At 42.5% G+C, this 22,283-nt stretch overlaps 1 protein-coding gene across 2 annotated transcripts in view; it reads right to left on the bottom strand.

Annotated features, from left to right (window-relative positions):
* Positions 1-3,384: 3,384 nt before the first annotated feature.
* CFAP418 (cilia and flagella associated protein 418) overlaps positions 3,385-22,283 on the bottom strand; it is a 20,384-nt gene continuing 1,485 nt past the window's right edge. Inside the window, exons 2-7 of one of the 2 annotated variants that reach the window (XM_073330524.2) lie at positions 19,280-19,379; positions 14,140-14,210; positions 13,042-13,107; positions 8,988-9,083; positions 4,692-4,869; positions 3,385-3,536 (exon numbers count right to left, since the gene is read on the bottom strand). In XM_073330524.2, coding sequence (XP_073186625.1) covers positions 4,710-4,869; positions 8,988-9,083; positions 13,042-13,107; positions 14,140-14,210; positions 19,280-19,379 — 493 coding nt within the window. In that variant the 3' untranslated portion in view covers positions 3,385-3,536; positions 4,692-4,709. Of the gene's footprint in view, positions 4,870-8,987; positions 9,084-13,041; positions 13,108-14,139; positions 14,211-19,279; positions 19,380-22,283 lie in introns of both variants that reach the window. The other variant, XM_073330523.2, reaches the window with a different exon arrangement.

Here is a 22,283-nt window from a genome sequence, read left to right as displayed (position 1 = left end):
CCTATATTTCACTTGTGATGAGCTCTTATATCTACCATTCTAACCAAGGGCACAGACAAGTAGCTAGACTCCTTGAGGAAGAAACTATGAATGGTAGGATTCTTTCATTTGAGTATTCAGGCTTCTAATCACATCTTCAAGAAGAGGGCCCCCCCCATGCCCCCAATATTCTAGAATTTTCATTGTTTCTTGCATGTTTGCAGCATATCCCTGCTGGTACTAGCTGGTGCTATTAGCTGATAGTTGCCTCCACCCAGAAATAAGACACCATTTCCACAATGGTTTTTAGCTTGCAAGAGGATGAAGTGTACGGTGACCTATGAGAACAGCTGATTCGTACTGTAAATAGATTCATCCTTCACTCTCCTGAAGATTAAAGTCTTCCTTCTTGCATTCAGTCACATTTGGCCTTTTCCCCTTTTTCTCCCCCTCGGTAGCCTCCACTTTCCAGTTACATTGTTAGTCACTGTTGTAATAACTGGGCCTACTAATTTACCCTAATTGTGAGCTCAATTGTGAAAAGTGAGTGCAAGTTCATAAAATGTCACAATAACCTATAATATAAATGATAATGGGGAAAGGTACAAAAAAAGACAGACTGAATTAGTTCAAATGAAGAGGCCTACTCCTTATAATTCAAGGATTGTATATGAAGATCATGCCTGGTTAACAAGAACAGTGTGAGATGGAAATCAATGAACCAAAACTCGTGTGTTAGAAATTAGGCCTAACTGGTGGACAAAATGAGAGCATGGGCTATTCTGCTCATCACTTCCCTTTTGGAATCCTCCCAAAAAACCCCCAAACCTAAAAACCTACTTCAGGGGGGAAAAGATGGCTTACTATGAAGCTGGCTGACTGTGAGACATGAGAAAAGGAAGGAGCAAGCTTCACCTTCACGTCAGAGGCTAGGGGGTTTATTACAGAAGTGGGTGGGTGAGTGTTCTATGGCCTGCAATGTGCAGGAGTTCAGACTAGAGCATCATGATGGCTCCGTCTAATCTTAAAGTCTGAGTCTGCCATCCCACTATTTGCTAGGGTCCCAGGCATTTGTCTTTCTGATCCTGAGAGACGTCTTGACCAGACCAGGGCAGAGAGAGGGACCCAGATGACACCACCACATCTACTGGCTCTGGCTGAAACTCAACCACCAACTGGGATATGAGAGTTTATCCCCTCTCACCCATGTGTTCTTTTCCTTCTCCACTTTATTTCTTCTCTCCTCTTTGTTCCTGCCTAACAAAAGGTCTGGCTTAGCTGGCCAAGACTACGTATTTTGCAACACTGTTGTAAGCCTTTGACCAGACAAGCAGCTAAAAGCAATGCCCTAAACAGCCCAATGCTGGTACAAGTTTGCCAGGTCTCAGAGCGGTTGATAAGACCGTGTGCTGTGTTTGTGTTTCTCAAGCAGCGAGGTAACAAGTAAAAGTTAGCACCAGAGAAGCTACATCTTCTGTCTTTTTCTCTCCCTTTTTGGGTGCTTGTCTTAAAAACAGGATTGGGCTTGCACAACAGTTGCAGCCCATCTCCACTAACTTCTCTTTTCCCCAAAAAGGACAGTTCTTACCATCTTTGATATAATCTAAAAGACTGTCACACAAGGGGCTTTTTCCTTTTTAATAACTGTCTCTAATTAAAGAAAAGGGAACAAGGGATGTTGTTAAAATGAGAGCCTGTTTAATTCTTTAAGTTTCAAATGCTTTAACTGTTTTCCCTTCTTTTCTGTATCTTTAATATTAGGTTAAGAGGATTTCTAATGAATTTGCCATAGGCTGAAGCAGGTTGAGGTCTCTGTATACCAAACCTTGTTTTAACAGTGTATAATGTTGGACAGTGACAGGGTCTCATTAGCACCTTTGACTCTTCAGGCCTATTTTTTCCATCTACATTAACAAATAATTTTTCCTAGTTTCTGCTTGCTAGCTCTGAAAACATTGACCGGGGTTCCCTGTTCATTACTGGCTTAGCTTCACTCATAGCCCTAGTCTACACTGGGGTCGGGGATCGATCTAAGCTATGCAACTTCAGCTAGGTGAATAATGTAGCTGAACTTGACGTACTTAGATTGACTTACCGTGGTGTCTTCACCGCAGTGAGTCGATTGCTGCTGCTCCCCCGTCGACGCCTCTCACGGTGGTGGGGTACAGGAGTCGACGGGAGAGCGCTCGTGGGTGGATTTATCGCATCTAGACTAGACGCGATAAATCAACCCTTGCTGGATCGATCGCTGCCCGCCAATCTGGCGGGTAGTGTAGACATACCCATAGAGCTCCCTGACAGGTGTTTCTGAATCTGGAAATGAGAGACCAGTCAGCAAACCCACATCTCCCAGAGCACTACTACTAGGTCAGCTTGAGAGCTGTGTATTTTGCATATCATTATCAGAAACAGAAGTCTTGAATATTTGGTTCCATATAGGAGAGGTGCCTTCCAAATACTGGGTAGCAAAGACTTAGGGGAAGTTTGTCTAAAATAATTTTGAATTAGGCAAACAAAACCAAAGCAACTCATCACTTGTTGAAATGCAGAGCTGACCTGAACTCCCTCTAGAGGAAGAGTGGAAAGTTTCCTTCTCCTAAAGAACTCTTCAATAAATCATGGTCTGATTGTAGGTGTCGTCTTACCCCAATCCCACCTAGCATTCTCTGAGCCTGTAAACCACTCAGCTCATCTGAAGAAAACCCAGGAATACTTACCCCTTACAAATCCAAGCCGAGGATGGTGAAGCTCTTCATATTGGGTTGTCAGGTAAGCAGAGTTGTCTTGCTAACAGCTGTTTCAGAACTAGTCCGTCAACTGATCTCTACGTTTGCCTATTTTCTGGAACCTGCAGTTCTATATTCTCTAAAAGCTGGAACTTTGCCTTGAAATACCAATAGCAGTGAACTTGCAGATGATACACACTCATTACAAGTTTTCTTACAAAATTTTTCTAAGGACCGAACGATCAAATCTACAGCAGGGCCAACCAGCAGAAAACTTACCAAATTTTACTTGCAACCAAAATACCACAGAGACCATTTGGCCAAAGATGTGAAAAGATTGTCTTTAGTAGTTAAATGAAGATAACTATACAGCATCATCAGAAGAGACAAGAAAATTCTCCTTGCTAATAAGGGAATAATTCCATTTATTAGAACCACCTATCCAGAACTTTAGGTTCATGACAATTTTTATAAGATTGGTTAAGAGGATTTCTTAATTACAACCCCCACCGCCCCAAGAAATTAATGACAGTAATTTCCAATCTTTGAGTTGCTTCATTCATCTGCTTACTGCAGATTGCTCCTCATATTTCTCCCGATGTAATTAAAGTATGACAGGTGTTTAAAAACCAGTTACCACTTTGTATACATGAAATTGCATACATCAAATAACTCTGAATGAATCCTTAGAATACTATTTTATTGAATAGTAAAAATATTTTCAGTACAGTGTTTTCATTCCATTTTCTTTTACATCACTGTATGAAATGATCCCATCCCCTTTGCCGAAATTGAACTATAGTCCATTTTTCAATATGATAATTTCCAGTGCTGAAAAAAAAACAAGCCATACATAATACTTGTGCATATTTCATATATGCAGGTAGTGAAGAAAACAAGGGCTTATAAGCTGCTATGACATTAATATTAAATCAAATCATCTCACCAACTAACATGATACTGGGAGCTGTTTTAAGGGGGAATTCAATGGGCAAGTCACACTTTTGGGGTGTGTAGTATTTCTGAAATGAAGCTTTTAACTGAAAAACCCAAAGACAAGGACAGTCGGGATATATCTTGTTGCACTCTTAAATGTGAGCATCTTTGTTAACTGTTGCAGAGCTACAATTTCCCCAACTTATCTTGTAAAATTGAATTGAATATTGTTAAATAATTCAGGGCCATACTGTCCCCTCCCTGCAGTGCAACCAAAGGAGCGAGGAGAGATCAGGCAAAGAAACTAAGTGGTAAACCTCAGTGTCTCCATGGAACGTCTTATTCTGGACAAAGGGCTTTGAGGAAAACAAAGAGTAGTGAGTACTAAGGAGTTTGGATGGGAGTCTCCAAAATCTGCATTCTTGGGGATTTGTGGGTAAAGGAAAGTGAAGCCCTGTGAGGTGACAGCTGGTCTTGTCCTCGTTCTTTTGGCTCTGTACGACTACTCACTACCTGGGCTGCAAACCTTGCCACCTCTGCATAAGGCTACAGGCAGAGTGAGAGAAAGAGCATTAGTTCTCATGCGGATAGCCAGTCAGCTCTGAAAGAGTGCCACAGGGCATGGCTGCTCCCCATGTCCATGGAGTCAAAGATCTTGTACAAGACTTCTGCTGGCTCAAGGGGCCGTACCTAGGGGCTCTTGCTCTTCCCTTTTTCTGTGCCCCATTTGGTTTCACTGGCTTCTTCTCCCTCCAATGGCATGAGGGGAGGAGCGTATCAAGCCCACTTATCATTAACACTTCTAATGTCACCTGTAGCTGGCACTCTAGGGAATAGAAGGCCTCCAAGCTGGCTGTTTCCTCTATGAACTCCCTTAATTCATGAGACTGTTACAGTGAGAGGAAAAATGTTCAGTTCTGAATTCAGTGTCACTATCTAGTTCTAGATAAAACATTCAGGTTCCTTTCTGTTCAGAAAATAGAGTGGGAAATGCATGGTAAAAGGAAGTCAGTTTGACTTGAAAGTCTGTTTTCACACAGGAACGCATACCAAATATGTGAGAAGACTTCATTCTACATGTTTACCACAGACCCAACGAAGCTGCCAGTCTGTTCGGAGGTCAGTTAGTTCACCAATGGATCTCCAACTGCACTGACAAGCATAAGCCCGTGATCCCTTCTTCTTTATCATCTTTGCTCTTAATTTACTGAGTTCAGGCATGTTATTCCTGTCAACCAAATAAGTTCACTTTAGTATCATGTAAGTTCGTTTTTTCTATAAAATAAGCACTTAGCACCATGGGGCCAAATTCTGACATTGGATGTGCATACACTGGGACTGACTTTAGCGGGAGTTGTGTTTGAAGCTGAGAAAAGATCTTAGCCCATGGCATTCTGCTGAAACCAATTCTGCTGAAACCACTCTAACAGACTAGCTTTATAAAGACACCTTATTATATCTGTTTGTTTGTGTGTTTGTTTTAAAGCAAATTTTTAGCATCCTAGGTGCATTACACTTTAATGTGATCGCTGGACAGCTCTTGCTTCTATAGCAGTCTACATGTATGCAGGAAACTGCCAGTGAGAACAGCAGTGTTACTCCTCTCTAGCTACTCTACGGGCTCCTGGTCCTGTTGCCTACATCTACTTATTTTCTTCCAACCCACAAGCTCTCAAGACTGTTTTTCCTTCTCCTCACCGCCTTCTTCCACTATCATGATATCTGAAGTGAGAAATCACATACAATTTAAGAACATGTGTAGTGGTTGTGGTCCTTTATCTACTGGAGCCAGAGCAGTTGCTGAGAATCCTCTTCCTTACCTGAAGGAGGACCAGAAGCACACAGCCACCTCAGTAAATGCAGCACTGCTGCCCTCAGAACCAGTTCCCTGTCGGTTAATGGACTGTTGCATTTCCAGGTGCTGTCATTGTAGGAGCTTTGACTACAGTAACTATAAAGTCCCCATGCAATGCTGAATGAGGTTATTTAACAGGCCAGTCTCCTTTTTATATGCAATTTTTAAATCACTTTCATGGCAAGTACTGAGGTTATAGTGCAATAGCATCTCTGGTTTAATTATGAGTTATAGGCTAAATCAGCCATGGGCTGCTCTGAAATGTATACAGGTCACTAACTTTTTTGTTACAAGAGCAACACAATGTTCTAGCAAATAAAAATTCAAGAAGGCAAACTATTGGGTCAAAATCCTCCTGTTATATTGTTTTTACTTACATCAGTTGGAAGAAAAGGAACATTTTGTACTGTGATAATGTCGATCCCTTCCGTGGGTGGTTTATGCTGACTGAGGTCTGTGGTGGGGAGGGAGCAAGGGTGAGGTGAGGGGGAAGGGAGACAGTCACTCTCTGCAGAATTGGTTCCCTCCCTCCCCCCACGAAAAAAAATCTGCAAGAAACACTAATGATGTATAATTCTGACTGGGACAGAGCATCTTGCTTTCTCTTCCTCCTCTGCAGTATACAACCCCCAGGGAGACAGGAGCCACAGGGAGAGTCCAGTGCAATAACAGCCATTCCTGCACTCAGGCCAGATGCTAGGTCATGAAACAAGCTTTGGGCCTTGATTCAGAAAAACACTTAAACATATGCTAGACACTGAGTGTGCACTTAAGTCTCACTAACTTTAGTGGGATTTTAACATGTGCTGAAGTGCTGTCTTGAATATAATGCTTTCCTAAGTAAAGGTCTCAGTGTACTGTCACTATTGTTTGCAGGTGTATTGAAACCTGAAGTTTTTGTAGGTTTAGTCCTCTGCTGGTTCTGCAGAGGAGAGAATTCCATCCTCTAAAGTATCAGTCAGAAAGAAATACCAAGTAGACTAATGTAGTATCAGCTCTCCTACTTGGGAATAACCTACAGAGGGGTCAATCTGGTCTAGAGAGTGAATCTGAAGTGTGTTGTAAGTATTCATTTAGTTTAGATTCATACAGTATCAGCTATCCTAAGTATCTTAAACTGGTTCACTTGTATCATAAATGAATCCATATACACAGTGACATTCTGCTGTCAGAAAATAGCATATGCAAGTTAATCACTACGGGGGTCTGTGGTGAAACAGGTCAGGGTAGAAGGCAAAAGGGATCACATTTCATAATACAAACAGATAGACAATAGGGAGAACATGCACCAAATCACAGGTTACTTCTACGCTAGCATCCAGCAGTACAAATGAAGAAGCCAAAGGACCGGTATAAAAGTCAGTTATTTCAAAAAGCAAATGTAAACTTAATGTGTTAACCATGACTGACATTTAGCCTGCTCTTTCCATTAATCCTTCATCTGCTGCCCTTATAGATGGTCATACACTGATGAGCACAGTAAAAATGTTTCAATAGAAATCTGAGAACTAAACACAGTGGGGTAGATGCTTATTTACTAACTTGCTTGTCCATCCTTTAAATCTCATTTTTACACTATTTATTTAGGAAGGATTAACAGGTTTACAAATGCATGCCATGTAAATATGAGAAACAAAACAAAATCTCACTATTGTAATGATTGTTTAAAGAGACATTGCATACGAATATTGTCATCAGATCTCTCTGTTTAAGAGTTATATTACAGAGTAAGCATTATTACAAGATCTATGACATGTTGTTTAACAGACCAGGCATGTCTAATATTAATATTCAAAAAATTGGACAGGTATGCTGGTTGTGTTTGCAAGTGAATGTAATCAAATATCTGAGACCTGGTCTACACTACATAGTTAGGTTGATGTGAGGCAGCTTACGCCAACCTAATTATGTCAGTGTACACACTACAGCCTTGTCCCTACAGTGTACACACTATAGCCAGGTAGCTAGAGCCTGGCTGCCCCCAGCTCCCAGCCAGACTGTTGCCCAGAGGCCCCCTGATCAGGGAGCCAAGAAGCCCAGGCAGCTTCTTGCCCCCTGCCATGGGGGGGCTGAGAAGCCCAGGAGGCTGTCCCCTGCTCCCAGCCAGGAGCAGGGAGCCAAGAAGCCTGGTAATGGGGTGGGGGAGCTGGTTCCCAGTAGGGAATTGAGAGCCCTGGCTTGTGAGGATGCACACCACCAACAGAAGGAGGGTAGTGTGGACATCAGCCTCTGCAGTAATTACTGTGGTGGTTGCAAGTCAACCTGACATATGTCAATTTAAGTCTGTAGTGTAGACGTGCCCTAAGTATATTTGTCCTCTGTCTATTCTGCTTGGTATGTAACTGGTTCATTCTCACCTTTAATCCCCTAATTTGCTTTGTTAAATCCATGTTAGCCTAAATTGCTGAACATCATGTTGAGGATTACACATTTTAATCAAATTAGAAATAGTTGATGACAATGCCTTTCACTTGATTAAATTCTTTATTTTATTCATTCAAAATCTCAGGAACAGAATAACTTGTACATTAAATAATATACATTCTGCCTTTTAGTTCATGAAACTCTCTAGTTACCAAAGAATCATATAAAAAACTTATCAATGCAGAGTATTTTTAATAATTTGCATTAATAAAAAAACCAAGGATCTCTCTATCGATTCTTAGGATCAGAGAGAACACAAAGGACGTCCTAACATAACAAGAAAGAGACTATTAATTACAAGATGACTTACTAATGTGTTATTATTATAAGGTGTTAGTGTTCTTTACAAGCTACAATACACAAACAATGTGAACATCCAATTAACCTGATCAATATATTTCAAGAGAACAAAGTTTTGATCAAAACAGATTTTATCAAAATAAATGGAATGCACTGTATTTAAATTCCATGTATAAATCAGGAATAAACCTCTTATTTGTAATTACAATCCAACCTAGTAAGGTCTTCAGGAAAGGTTTTAGAGAAATAACAAGTCAAAGTGGCTAAAGGACAAATTCAGGGACTTCAAATCCCCATTGGGATGGGGGAGAGGGAGAAATACCACAATTTAAAAAAAAAAAAATTTTTTTTAAAGTGATTGGTCCAAGGTTTTTTTCCCATGGAAAACCTTGCATTCAGTCAAGCTTCTACATTTTTAAAACAAAGGCTTTTAAAGTGCTTGAGTCTCACTGAACAGCTTATATATATAGCATGAGCATGGTACTTAACAGTGGAGAGAAAAAAACCTGACAGAAGCAATAAGTCTGTCACCCAAAACATGGTGGCAAATATACATAAGGAAAGTCATATTTTTACTTTATTCATGAATGAGACATACTGCAATAGAACACAAGAGGCCAAATTCATCACTAGTGAAAGTAACACTGATTTACATGGAATATCACCTGATTATGCCAGCAATAAATATGGTTCTTTATCTATTAAAATGTATATTTTTGATAAGCATAGTATCCCAAATACTAACTTCAAGTCTACCTGAGGCATACCTGAAAAAGAGATAATCACATGACTTATCCCACTGGTAGTCATTGTAATGAGACACATGGAAGTCACAGGCAGTACAACGTAGCTGATCACATGTTCTGTTCAAAGTAAAATAATCAAATATCAGTGATTTATTACAAAGATATATTAAGATTTCAAAATCAAGTGCTCAAAAGTTACAAAATTCCAGAACTAAGGTGCCCTCTCACGCACAGGCATTCTACATGCTTTAATTACATGAGCCCATACATACTTTCCACTGCCTCATTCAGTGCGTAAGCTGGATGGTGCGCTGGGAACTAACTAGGTTAATATAGATTATGGAGGCTGTTGTCTCAACTCCTGCCTCATTTGGAGGGTGAAGGTGGAAGGTGTGTAGTGAATGAGGCAGAGGATTGTAGGTAGAGAAGGGATCATCTCATGGCTAAGGAAGCGAAATGCTTCCCTGGATTCTATGCCCGCCTTTGCCAGAGTTTTCCTCTGTGATGCTGAGTATATCCCTTAAACCAGTGTTTCCCAAACTTGGGACGCTGCTTGTTCAGGGAAAGCCGCTGGCAGGCCGGGCTGGTTTGTTTACCTGCCGCGTCTGCAGGTTTGGCCTATTGCGGCTCCCACTAGCCGCGGTTCGCCGCTGCAGGCCAATGGGAGCTATGGGAAGCGGTGCGGGCCGAGGGACATACCAGCTGCCGCTTCCTGCGGCCCTCATTGGCCTGGAGTGGCAAACTGCGGCCAGTGGGAGCCGCGATCGGCTGAACCTGCAGACACGGCAGGTAAACAAACCGGCCGGGCCCGCCAGGGGCTTTCCCTGAACAAGCGGCGTCCCAAGTTTGGGAAACACTGCCTTAAACCAAAAATTTCACAGGTGGCTATTGTGTGTTCCTCATTTTCTGGGTGCCTAATCTGCAGAAGTGCTGAGCACTCAGAGCTACAACTGATGTCAATGGGAGCTGTGCTTTAAACATACGAAGTGCTATGCAATTCTAATTTCTCTGAAAAATCAGACCCTAGGTGTCTCAAGTTGGGCACTTAAAATTGGTAGACACTTCTGATAATGTTGGTTTTAATCTCTCTGTGCCTCAGTTCCTCATCTGTAAAGACGAGAATACCACCACCTCCCCTCACAAGGATGTTGTAAAGGATGATGTTTGTGAAGCATTCAGATACAACGGCGATAAGTGTTTAAAAAAGTCTGTAAAGGAATTAATAAATCTGTATTCAGTGCAGATTTGGATGGTATACAGTAAATAAGGTATGGGACCATACTCTGTATGGGAATAGAAATATATAAATGCTTGACTTTACAACCATAACGTTCTCTTAACATAGTTTTTTGCATGTAATTTACTGGGTTTTTTAAAGCATACTGAACAAATTCCATCCATACTGACCTCCACAGTTGGACTCTTTAGACACACAGCACAGCACACTCTCACTTGAGCTAACAGAATAACTAACTGGTGATACTAATAGTTTTAGGTGGCTATCTGCAAGACAGCCACAAGAGGATGAGACACAATAGTTTGTCAGCAGGCTTCACAAATGTTTGCTAACAATAGAGGTCTGTAGGCAATCCAGACTCCTGGGTTCTGCTCCAGGTTCTGGAGGAGAGTGATCTCTAGCTGTTACAGACTCTTTGATCCCAGTCCCCAACCATGTCTTCCTCTCCCGGGGTGCTATTTCTATCTCCATCTGCCCCGTTCCCCTCCTTGAAGCAGGGTCCCAATTTCTTATCCCCGGCTATTCCCTCTGCTTCTCATTCCTCAGCACTCGAAACAGGCTGATTCCTCTTCCACACTGCCTAGGCATCAGCAGGGGAGCAATAAGAGCACAAGAGAGAGTCTCCCTGATCTCAGCTGTGATGCCTGGCAAGCTTGGGTGGATGTTTACAGGGGCAGCAAAGGTATCTCTCTGACCCCACTGGGACCATTCCCCACCCCCAAAAACATTTAGAGACCCTGCTCTGAATTATGGAGGCATTAGAGCTCAACAAAATGGTGAACCTGTTTTTCCAAATACTAAAAAAAGTTCTCAGAAATGGCTAAACTATTTTTTCTAAACTTTAAAAAAAAAAAAAAAAAAATTCAACCGGAGGCAGACATTCAGCATGGAAAACTTCAGCCTAAACAGTTAGCTTCACAATCAAAAACAGGGTCTTATAATGGAAAGTTTTAGGCAACCCTAACTTAAGGCAGTGCTGTCATTTTTTACTATAATATTTACAAGAGAAAAAGTAATAATTTTAGCTTTTTGAAGAGAAATCCATATATTAAAAGGTCATACGCCAGTGGTTTTCTATTTGGTCTTCAGTTTTATTTCCCTTCACTCCCCACTTAGATGTACTCACCAGTAACCTAAGCCCTTATAAGATTCCTATGTTTAGTCATGGATCTATGTCCTTACAGTTGGATTTTTCATCTGCAAGTTCTAAGGCTTTCTCAATATACTTTTTATACAATATACTGTTTCCACTACCAGCTTGATCCTGCAAACCCTCACTTGTATGAGAAGGTCTACTGGCCTCAGAAGGATGGCCTGTACGTGTAACTTCCAGTGGGACAACTCCTGTGCTTAAAGGTCCACATGTGTTTAAGTACCTTACCACGTTGGGGCTTTTAGGACTATTCATGTAAGAACTGCAGGATCAGGACCATAATATAAAGGAGTTTGTTAACATATTGCTCTACTTTAAACAACAAAAAACACATTAAGAAACTGATTTTGCGTTTGCCAACCAATCTGAAGATAGCCTTTTCAGTTTTAAAACCCTTGGGGAAAATTGGATAGTAATACTTCAGTTTAAGTGTATTAGGTAAATTATTTAGTAGTAGAGAATGCTGGTATTTTAAAAGCTTATTTTTTCACAATGAATTTTAGGCTAGATCAACAGTTCTCAAACTGTGGATTGTGACCCCAAAGTGGGTTGTGACCCCTTTTTAATGGGGTCACCTGGGCTGGTGTTAGACTTGCTGTGGTCTGGGACCAAAGTCGAAGACTGAGTCCCACCGCCCTCGGTGGCAGGGCTCAGGTTACAGCCCCGCCAGGGCTGAAGACCTTGCAGTTCAGCTTTGGCCCCCCTGCCCAGGGCAGTGGGGCTCGGTCAGGCTCAGGCTTCAGTCCCCGGCTCCTGGGGTCTTGTAGTAATTTTAGTTGTCAGAAGGGGATTGCGATGCAATGAAGTTTGAGAACCCTTGGGCTAGATTGTCAGTTTTTCCTGATGAAAAATACGGAAGACTACATTTAGGCTACTAGACTGTAGAGCTATGCTAGTGCAGTGCAGTAGGATAATATGCAGCACAGGGCTCAAAAGCAGCTGAACTGCTACAGATACACTGTTAAAGGTCACACTGGAAAAGGCCACTGAGGAAGACTGCTTCCCCTGCACAGTAAGGCGCAATACTCCACAATTCCTCTCTCTAAGCAAGTTTGAGTGGCTGCATGGCTTGTGTAACCACAACTAAGTAGTTCCATTAAACAAAACTGCCTTTTGAGGTAAGGGGTGTAAAGATCACATACACAGCTGAAGCTGGTGGGCACGAAAGTGGCTTTACAGGGAAAGATTCGGTCTCCCACATAAAATCCCTGTGCAAATCCTTAGCATAGGAGTCAAGATCTGGCCCATAATTCTGGTTCTGAAGACACTGTTTGTTATAAGCACTTTAAAAACATGATTTAGAAGAAAATTCCCTTTGGGCTGAAATTTCTTGTGACTTGCTGTAAGTTGATGGGTTATTTAATTTTTTTACATGTTACCTGCAAAGAAAAAATGTTGCCTTGCATGCTTTTTCCTTCCTTAAAATGTCTAAAGATGGTCTGAAACTTGAACTGATTTTTTTTTTAATTAAAAATCCAAGTCTGGCCTCAGCTGGATAACTATGACTGCGGAACTAATGAAATGGTGATACCATAAGAGCTGGGGACACCCTACTTTTATAAAAAGGGCCATAGAATCTTTAGTGTCAATATTGAGCAGATAAGCTCTCAAGAGGTCTCTAAAACACACTCATGAAATAAACCACATGTAATAGAGCAGTATCTTTCAGATTTCAGATTTCCTACCTCTGCGAAATATTTGTTCCTATACCACGTGGTGTAGAGCTTCCGCCAAGATACACTGGACAACAGCTACATGAATTCAACAGAGAAATGTAAAATTAGTTAAAGTCATTTGGGAAAAGTAGCATAATAATAACCTAAGTTGATTTGACCTAGTCTGTCATGCTCCAGTGAGCACATGTACCTTTTCAGCAAGTCCATTATTTTCATTAGAATTGTAAAGCACAGTAATTATAAAGTAAGTGTTACTTTATTGGACTTATGCTGAACATCCAGGAGCACATAAGAATTAAAAGTTTTTCAATGTGTACATAAGCAAGAGTCACAGAAACACTCTACTATGGGCAACGTGTTCACCAAATAGTACAGGGACTTAAAATAAACACAGAAAAGTAAAACAGAACATTAATTTTGAACTGTTAATGCTTTTTCATGTGGCAGAAGATTATTTACAACTGCAGTAATCTTTAGTACTTTAATTTAGCATTATAGACAACATTCCTTATACTGATAGACTCAAGGAGCTCAATCTGTTTATCTTAACAAAGAGAAGCCTAAGGGGAGATTTGATCACAGGCTAAAAGTACCTACATGGGGAACACATATTTGATAATGAGCTCTTCAATCTAGCAGACAAAAGTATAACAAACTCCAATGGCTGGAAGCTGAAGCTAGACAAATTCAGAATGGAAATAAGGTGTAAGTTTTTAATGGTAATTAACCATTGGAACAATTTACCAAGGGTTGTGATGGTTTCTCCATTAGGGGCAATTTTTAAATCAAGACTGGATTTTTTTAAACATTCAAAAAGGAATTATGCTGGGGGAGGTTCTATGGCCTGTGTTATACAGGTGGTCAGATCAGATGATCACAATGGTCTCTTCTGGCCTTGGAATCTATGAATCTATTAAATGAATGAAAAACTTCCTTTGCTCTTTGGAGTCACAAAACGCTGAATTATTTGTCCTTTCTCCTACGAAAGCTCCCCTAAATACTTAGTTCCTTTGTAATTCAGTGTCATCATAGTTTAAATAGTAGACATTACTAGACTGATTATAGAATTTACACACTTGTGTATTCAGGTCAGCACGCTTCACTTACCTTTTACCATGAGCCTGAATGGAAGCACTATTTCTTTCAGATGTGGGACTTTCAGATTTATATGTCAGTTTCTATTTCAAAACAGAGAGAGAACCAGGCAGCATTACAGCAACATACACAGCCATTCAGTTTTGCTTAAGAAGCAAGGGCCAGAAATCTCTCTGATGGAAATCGGAATGAAGGTAGAAAAACTGCAAGTTGCTCGTCACGGTGATTTGGCTCTTTTCAAAAGGCATCACAATTTTAGCAGATCCACCCATGGGTAGATAGGGAACCAGGCTCATAACACATCTAAACTCACCCAATTTCCTCCCCAAATGCAGATTCCCCGACTCTGCAGAGGGCTCTGTGAGAACCCCATGCAAAGGAGGCAGCAGATTCTGCCCCTCTCCATACAAATATATTTGGGTGTTGGGGGGCAGGTGGGAATAATGATCTGGCCCAGGATAGTAATCAAATAACTTAAACTCCAAATGTACATCTTTCAAATCTATCCAACTGGAATTGTGGGTGCTCAGCACTTTTTTTTTAAAAAAAAACACACATTCTAGGTGTCTCATGTGTGGCACTGAAAATTAGTAGACACACTTAAAAATTGAAGCCTAAGTGACTTGCCCAAAGTCATACAGTAAATGCATAGCTAGGAATTTAACTCTGATTCCCAGTTCTGTATGCTAACCACCAGACAATGCTTCCATGAAACACTAACACACCAGACTGCAACTTCAGTTAATAAAATGGTAGAAGGATGTAGACTGAAGAAGAGAAAGCTTCTATTTAGACAAATATCTTGGTAATGACAGAAAAAGAAATTGGAAAGTACAAGACCATTTAATTGAAAGTTTTGAAGTTTTCCCTAATAGCAGCTCATCTAGAGTTTATCCACTTGAGTTATAGGATATTCTGATATTGGGCTTATAACCCAGGGACTTCTTGGTGCCAAATGGCAGAAGGCACAGGGGGTGCATAGGGTTTACAGGGATCCCCTGGGTTGGATATAAGCATAACAGTTTACCAAAGGGTGACATGTGAGGTCTCTACAAAGAGCCAGTAGCCCACTGGTCACTGTCATCATTGCAAAAAGTATGTGCGGATAATATTTAAGGAGTTCATAGAATCATAGAATATCAGGGTTGGAAGGGACCTCAGAAGGTCATCTAGTCCAACCCCCTGCTCAAAAGCAGGACCAATCCCCAATTAAATCATCCCAGCCAGGGCTTTGTCAAGCCTGACCTTAAAAACTTCTAAGGAAGGAGATTCCACCACCTCCCTAGGCAACGCATTCCAGTGTTTCACCACCCTCGTAGTGAAAAAGTTTTTCCTAATATCCAACCTAAACCTCCCCCACTGCAACTTGAGACCATTACTCCTTGTCCTGTCCTCTTCTACCACTGAGAATAGTCTAGAACCATCCTCTCTGGAACCACCTCTCAGGTAGTTGAAAGCAGCTATCAAATCCCCCCTCATTCTTCTCTTCCGCAGACTAAACAATCCCAGTTCCCTCAGCCTCTCCTCATAAGTCATGTGTTCCAGACCCCTAATAATTTTTGTTGCCCTTCGCTGGATTCTTTCCAATTTATCCACATCCTTCTTGTAGTGTGGGGCCCAAAACTGGACACAGTACTCCAGATGAGGCCTCACCAATGTTGAATAGAGGGGGACGATCACGTCCCTCGATCTGCTCGCTATGCCCCTACTTATACATCCCAAAATGCCATTGGCCTTCTTGGCTACAAGGGCACACTGCTGACTCATATCCAGCTTCTCGTCCACTGTCACCCATAGGTCCTTTTCCGCAGAACTGCTGCCTAGCCATTCGGTCCCTAGTCTGTAGCTGTGCATTGGGTTCTTCCGTCCTAAGTGCAGGACCCTGCACTTATCCTTACTGAACCTTATCAGATTTCTTTTGGCCCAATCCTCCAATTTGTCTAGGTCCCTCTGTATCCTATCCCTGCCTTCCAGCATATCTACCACTCCTCCCAGTTTAGTATCATCCGCAAATTTGCTGAGAGTGCAATCCACACCATCCTCCAGATTATTTATGAAGATATTGAACAAAACCGGCCCCAGGACCGACCCCTGGGGCACTCCACTTGACACCGGCTGCCAACTAGACATGGAGCCATTGATCACTACCTGTTGAGCCCGACAATCTAGCCAACTTTCTACCCACCTTATGAAGTGCATTCATCCAGCCCGTACTTCTTTAACTTGCTGACAAGAATACTGTGGGAGACCGTGTCAAAAGCTTTGCTAAAGTCAAGAAACAATACATCCACTGCTTTCCCTTTATCCACAGAGCCAGTTATCTTGTCATAGAAGGCAATTAGATTAGTCAGGCATGACCTTCCCTTGGTGAATCCATGCTGACTGTTCCTGATCACTTTCCTCTCCTCTAAGTGGTTCAGGATTGATTCTTTGAGGACCTGCTCTATGATTTTTCCGGGGACTGAAGTGAGGCTGACTGGCCTGTAGTTCCCAGGATCCTCCTCCTTCCCTTTTTTAAAGATTGGCACTACATTAGCCTTTTTCCAGTCATCCGGGACTTCCCCCATTCGCCACGAGTTTTCAAAGATAATGGCCAATGGCTCTGCAATCACAGCCGCCAGTTCCTTTAGCACTCTCGGATGCAACTCGTCCGGCGCCATGGACTTGTGCACGTCCAGCTTTTCTAAATAGTCCCTAACCACCTCTTTCTCCACAGAGGGCTGGCCATCTATTCCCCATGTTGTGATGCCCAGCGCAGCAGTCTGGGAGCTGACCTTGTTAGTGAAGACAGAGGCAAAAAAAGCATTGAGTACATTAGCTTTTTCCACATCCTCTGTCACTAGGTTGCCTCCCTCATTCATTAAGGGGCCCACACTTTCCTTGGCTTTCTTCTTGTTGCCAACATACCTGAAGAAACCTTTCTTGTTACTCTTAACATCTCTCGCTAGCTGCAGCTCCAGGTGCTATTAGGGCCTTCTGATTTCATTCCTACATGCCCGAGCAATATTTTTATACTCTTCCCTGGTCATATGTCCAATCTTCCACTTCTTGTAAGCTTCTTTTTTATGTTTAAGATCCGCTAGGATTTCACCATTAAGCCAAGCTGGTCGCCTGCCATATTTACTATTCTTTCAACACATCGGGATGGTTTGTCCCTGTAACCTCAACAGGGATTCCTTGAAATACAGCCAGCTCTCCTGGACTCCTTTCCCCTTCATGTTAGCTGCCGAGGGGATCCTACCCATCTGTTCCCTGAGGGAGTCGAAGTCTGGTTTCCTGAAGTCCAGGGTCCGTATCCTGCTGCTTACCTTTCTTCCCTGTGTCAGTTATGAGTTATGTATCTATTCTAAAATTCATGTCGTTAAGATCTTGGAGTTAAGGACGGTCACCAGGAGGTGAAACACCTCAAAAATTTTCCTTTCAGACAGGAGGCAGCAGATATCTATCACCCTTGGCTAGTCATTTGTGCATGGTATGGCTCACAATGTAGGCCTATTTGCATACTGAGCCACAGGCAAAAAAAGAGATTTTGAAATCTACAAGAGAGGAAATTCACAGGACGAAACAATGAGCAGGGGTGCCCTGTCTATGAATAAAGACAAAGGATGGGACTGATATATCTGTGGGGTGAGGGCATGAGGACAGCATGCTTATCTCATGAAAGGAGTATCACAGCTAAGCTGGCTAAAAAGAGCTGCAAGGATTTTGGGTGAGTCAAACTATACAAGACATGAGAGTACCTTGGTAAATAAGTCTAGGCTCAAGAATGCATTATAACTTTATTTTATATGTAAACATTTGTTTCCAGTACTACTTCTTCCTATTACTTGAATCTGTGCTTTGTTAAATAAACTTATGTTTGCAGTGAAATCAAGTATATCGAAAGGCTGTGTATTGAGTGGAGAGGTGATACGAGATAGAACTGGTAAGCTGATGAGTACTGTTTCTTTGGAAGCAGCGAATCTGTGAATACTGCCAATACCAGTGGACCAGGCGCTGAACACTCCAGGAAGACGCCTGGAGAGCTCGAAGGTTGGACTGTATCTATCACCAACCTGTAGAGTAACAGTGGGGCCTGTAAGGCCTAGAGGGGAGTGCTTGTGTTGCCTCTGGCTGGAGGAGTTGGGGATTACCATGGCAGGCATAGCTATGGCAGGTGATAGCGAGGTGCCTCACAACCCTGGGTATCCCTAGGCAATGTGTCAGGGCTCCCTCAATCTCTCCTGCTAAAGAAAGAAAGAAAGAGACAGAGAGAGAATGACTGTGTAGCCTGGTGGTTAGGGCACTCACCTGCGAGGTGGGAGACTAAGGTCCAGTTCCCCAGCTCCACTGACTCTTTTACTACTTATTCATAATGGAACCGCTTCAACTGGAAAGACTGGGGGAGCCCCACACCAGAATATCCCATAACTCAGTAGTTAGAGCATTTTTCTGGCAGGTTGGAGATGCCGGTTAAAATCCTTCCTCCCCCTTTAGCAAAGAGGGGAATTGAACCTGGATCTCCCACATCCCTGGCAAGTGCTCTATAATTTTTAGCACAGAGGTTAAACACCATCACTTTCTCCTCTTCCCGCCATTTTCTGTGGAACCTAAGTTACTTGACTCCAGGAGGTGGGTTCCTGATCATGGACTGTTAGCAGAGATAGGGGCCTATCTCTGTCAAAGTGGTAGGGTTTAGGACACACACCTCTCCTTAGAATTTCCCATGGGCTAGCATTTCCAGCTCCCTGACTAGCACGTTGGCTTCTGTGATCACATTCCAAGGCGCTTCTATCTCCACAGTCATTGTATAGGGAACCCAGGTACCTAACTCAGGCTTTGTGAATTGCAGTGTTGATTCTGTGTCTTTCTAGATGCCTAAAAGTTAGGCACCACGATGCTGAGCATTGCAATGCCTAAATCCCTTTCTGGATCTTGGCTTTAGCTTCCATAATTTCTTGTCCATGCTGTACCACTTATTGAGGAAGAGAGTCTGGTTCTCAGGCTCTCTGAACCTCCACACAGTTCACATATCCTGAGCTCCCAAGTTCACTACACCCACCTACTCTCTCACAATTAAAAAACAAACAAACACACACACCCCTGAAACTCCCTTTTCTGAAAACTTTCTAACTGAACCCCTTCATGCAGCATTTTTCAGAACTCTACTTACCACAGTTTTTTTGGAAAAGCTGCTTTCATCAATGATATCTTTAATTATGTCATCTATATTCTCTTCATCAACGACAGCCTTTGTTGGTATTTTAGCTGATCTGAGAAATGTAGAGGAAAATCCATCATTGTGTAAAATGAGCAAGTAAAGTAGTTTCAAGCGTTTCAACCATACCTACCTAGTTTCAAGAAACATTTAAAAAACATTCAGCTATTTTCCCTCTAACATATCTTTACTATCTAAGGCACGAAATATTAGTGGCATAAGAGTACAGGAAAATTAGAGATCAGCCTGAACATTTGCACATACTACTAAATTGTCAATGCAATTTAGAGTACAGAAATCTGCTTATGATTCCTGACTCTTTTCAGACAGATCAAATTACAAGTAATTTCTGAAGCACAATTTTAATTCGTGTTTCAAAACTTTGATACACAACACTGCATGATTTTACAGACTTGTTTATGGTATAATAGATAGCTACATATGGAACCATTCATGACATCTTTGGTATTCACTGAATGTCCTTGCTTATATATACTTGAGACAATCCCTTAACATTCAATGCTAAATTCATACCTTGTGTAAACCAGTTCAACTTGCTGTTGAAGACATGGATCTGTGACTGTTTAAATTATGTCTGAATTTGGCTTTAAATTAACACAAATTAAAAAATACAACTACAAAACTTTAATCCTGCATCATACACAAGTGCTAAATAATGGCTTTAAAACCTAATTATTGTAATCGCCTGACAAAACCTACAATATGAAAGACCCTCAAGAGTATAAATTGAGATGGAAAAAGCATAGAATAGTTCAGAGTAGTTATGGTACTGTATTTCAGGAAATACAGAATACAGTAATAAGAATCTAACATTAAACCCACTAAAATCTGCTTAGATTTGTGAATATTTCTATTTAAGGGCTTAAATGATCAATTACAATATTACAGTTTAGCAATTACAGAAAAATAAGGGTCAAATGATCAATTAGGAAAATTTTTACATCTCTTATCTCCACCATGGTTGCCTCTAGGTTGGCATTTAACACCAGTGGTTGTTTATTTTACTAATCAAAATTAGGTGACTGATTTTTGTACAGTTTATAGGCTAGTTAATTTTTAAGCATGGTATCTTCATAGAATCATAGAATATCAAGGTTGGAAGGGACCTCAGGAAGTCATCTAATCCCAACCCCAAAGCAGGACCAATCCCCAATTTTTGGCCCAGATCCCTAAATGGCCCCCTCAAGGATTGAACTCACAACCCTGGGTTTAGCAGGCCAATGCTCAGACCACTGAACTATCCCTCCAACTTGCTAGTCCACTATTAATAATCAATAATCAAATAACATTTGTTTACCACAATGCACTGGCATTGAATGACACCCTTAGCCTTTGGTTCAACTGCAACTTCCAAATAAGATACCACTATCTTTACTAGTGGTTAGCATTACACTCCAACTTATGTGTTAAGACAGGTTTCAGAGTAGCAGCCATGTTAGTCTGTATCTGCAAAAAGAAAAGGAGTACTTGTGGCACCTCAGAGACTAACAAATTTATTTGAGCATAAGCTTTCATGAGCTACATGCATCCGATGAAGTGAGCTGTAGTTCACGAAAGCTTATGCTCAAATAAATTTGTTAGTCTCTAAGGTGCCACAAGTCCTCCTTTTCATATGAGTTAAGGGAGGGCACCAGAGTACGTGCAAAATCATTGGAGTATTTTTAGTCCTGGTACTTTTACAGACAAATTGAAGCTTGTCTTGGCCTCTTCTGGCCCTGGGAAAGGGGGTTGGGTTGGGGAAGAGGGATGGGGTGCAGGGGAGGGATGGGCTCTGGGCTGGGGGTGTGGCCTGGGGGGGACAGAAATGAGGGGTTCAGGGTGCAGGAGACACCTCTGGGCTGGGGCAGGAGGCTGTGCTGTGTGCAGGGTGAGGGCTCCGGCTGGGGATGCCGGCTCTGAGGTGGGGCCGGGGATAAGGGGTTTGGGGTGCAGGAGGCGGCTCCAGATTGTGTCAGGGGGTTGGAGTGAGGGAGAGGATGTGAGCTTCCGGGAGGGAGTTTGGGGTGCGGGAAGGGGACTCCAGGCTGGGGCAGAGGGTTGGGGTACAGGATGGGGTGCGGGGTCCCGGCAGTGCTTACCGCAGCTCCCAGGAAGTGGCCGCCAGGTCCCTGCGGCCCCTAGGTGCATGGATGGCCAAGGAGGCTCTAGACGCTGCCCACGGGCCCACAGGTGACACCCCGGCAGCTCCCATTGGTTGTGGTTCCCGGCTAATGGGAGCTGCGGAGCCGGTTCTTGGGGGCGGGGGCTGCGTGCGGAGCTTCCCTGGCTGCCCATGCACCTAGGGGCTGCAGGGACCTGGCAGCCACTTCCAGGAGCTGCAGGTAGCCTGCCTTAGCCCTGGGCTCCCACTGTGCTGTTGACCGGACTTTAACGCCCGTCGGCAGTGCTGACTGGAGCTGCCTGGTCCCTTTTCGACCGGGCATTCCGGTAGAAAACCGGACACCTGGCAACCCTACCCAGGAGGAACAGAGGTGAGGTTGGTGGGGAATGGGGGGAATGAAAGAGACAGATATGGGGGCTAGGCAGATGGGGTTGAAGTGATGGGGTGAGTGTGAGGGGGGCTGGGAGACAGGCCAGGCAAATGCAGGTGCACGACTGATTTAGAAGTTGAGGGTAGAATTAATTGCTGGGTAGGGGACAAGCATGAGTGGGTGACAACTACTACAGTGGGGCCAAAATCACTGTACCCAATGAATTTGGGGGAGGAGACAACACTACTTGTCACCTACACACACTGTGAATGGGCTGGGCAAGTTCAAAAATCAAAAGACAAACCAAAAATCATGATATAATTCTTTCCTCATGATTTTGGACCTATTTCATGATGTTTCATATTGTGAGGATGTCAATACCACATTTGTTGCATTCCAGTGACTAGTGCACTGATACTGCTGTTTAGCTAATTTTAAATCAAACTACACTCAGTTTTCTCAGCAGA

The sequence above is a fragment of the Lepidochelys kempii genome, chromosome 2 (genome assembly GCF_965140285.1).
Source record: "Lepidochelys kempii isolate rLepKem1 chromosome 2, rLepKem1.hap1, whole genome shotgun sequence".
NCBI lineage: Eukaryota > Metazoa > Chordata > Testudines > Cheloniidae > Lepidochelys > Lepidochelys kempii.
The sequence above is the reverse complement of the archived record's forward strand: the minus strand, read 5'-3'. Positions and strand labels throughout refer to the sequence as shown.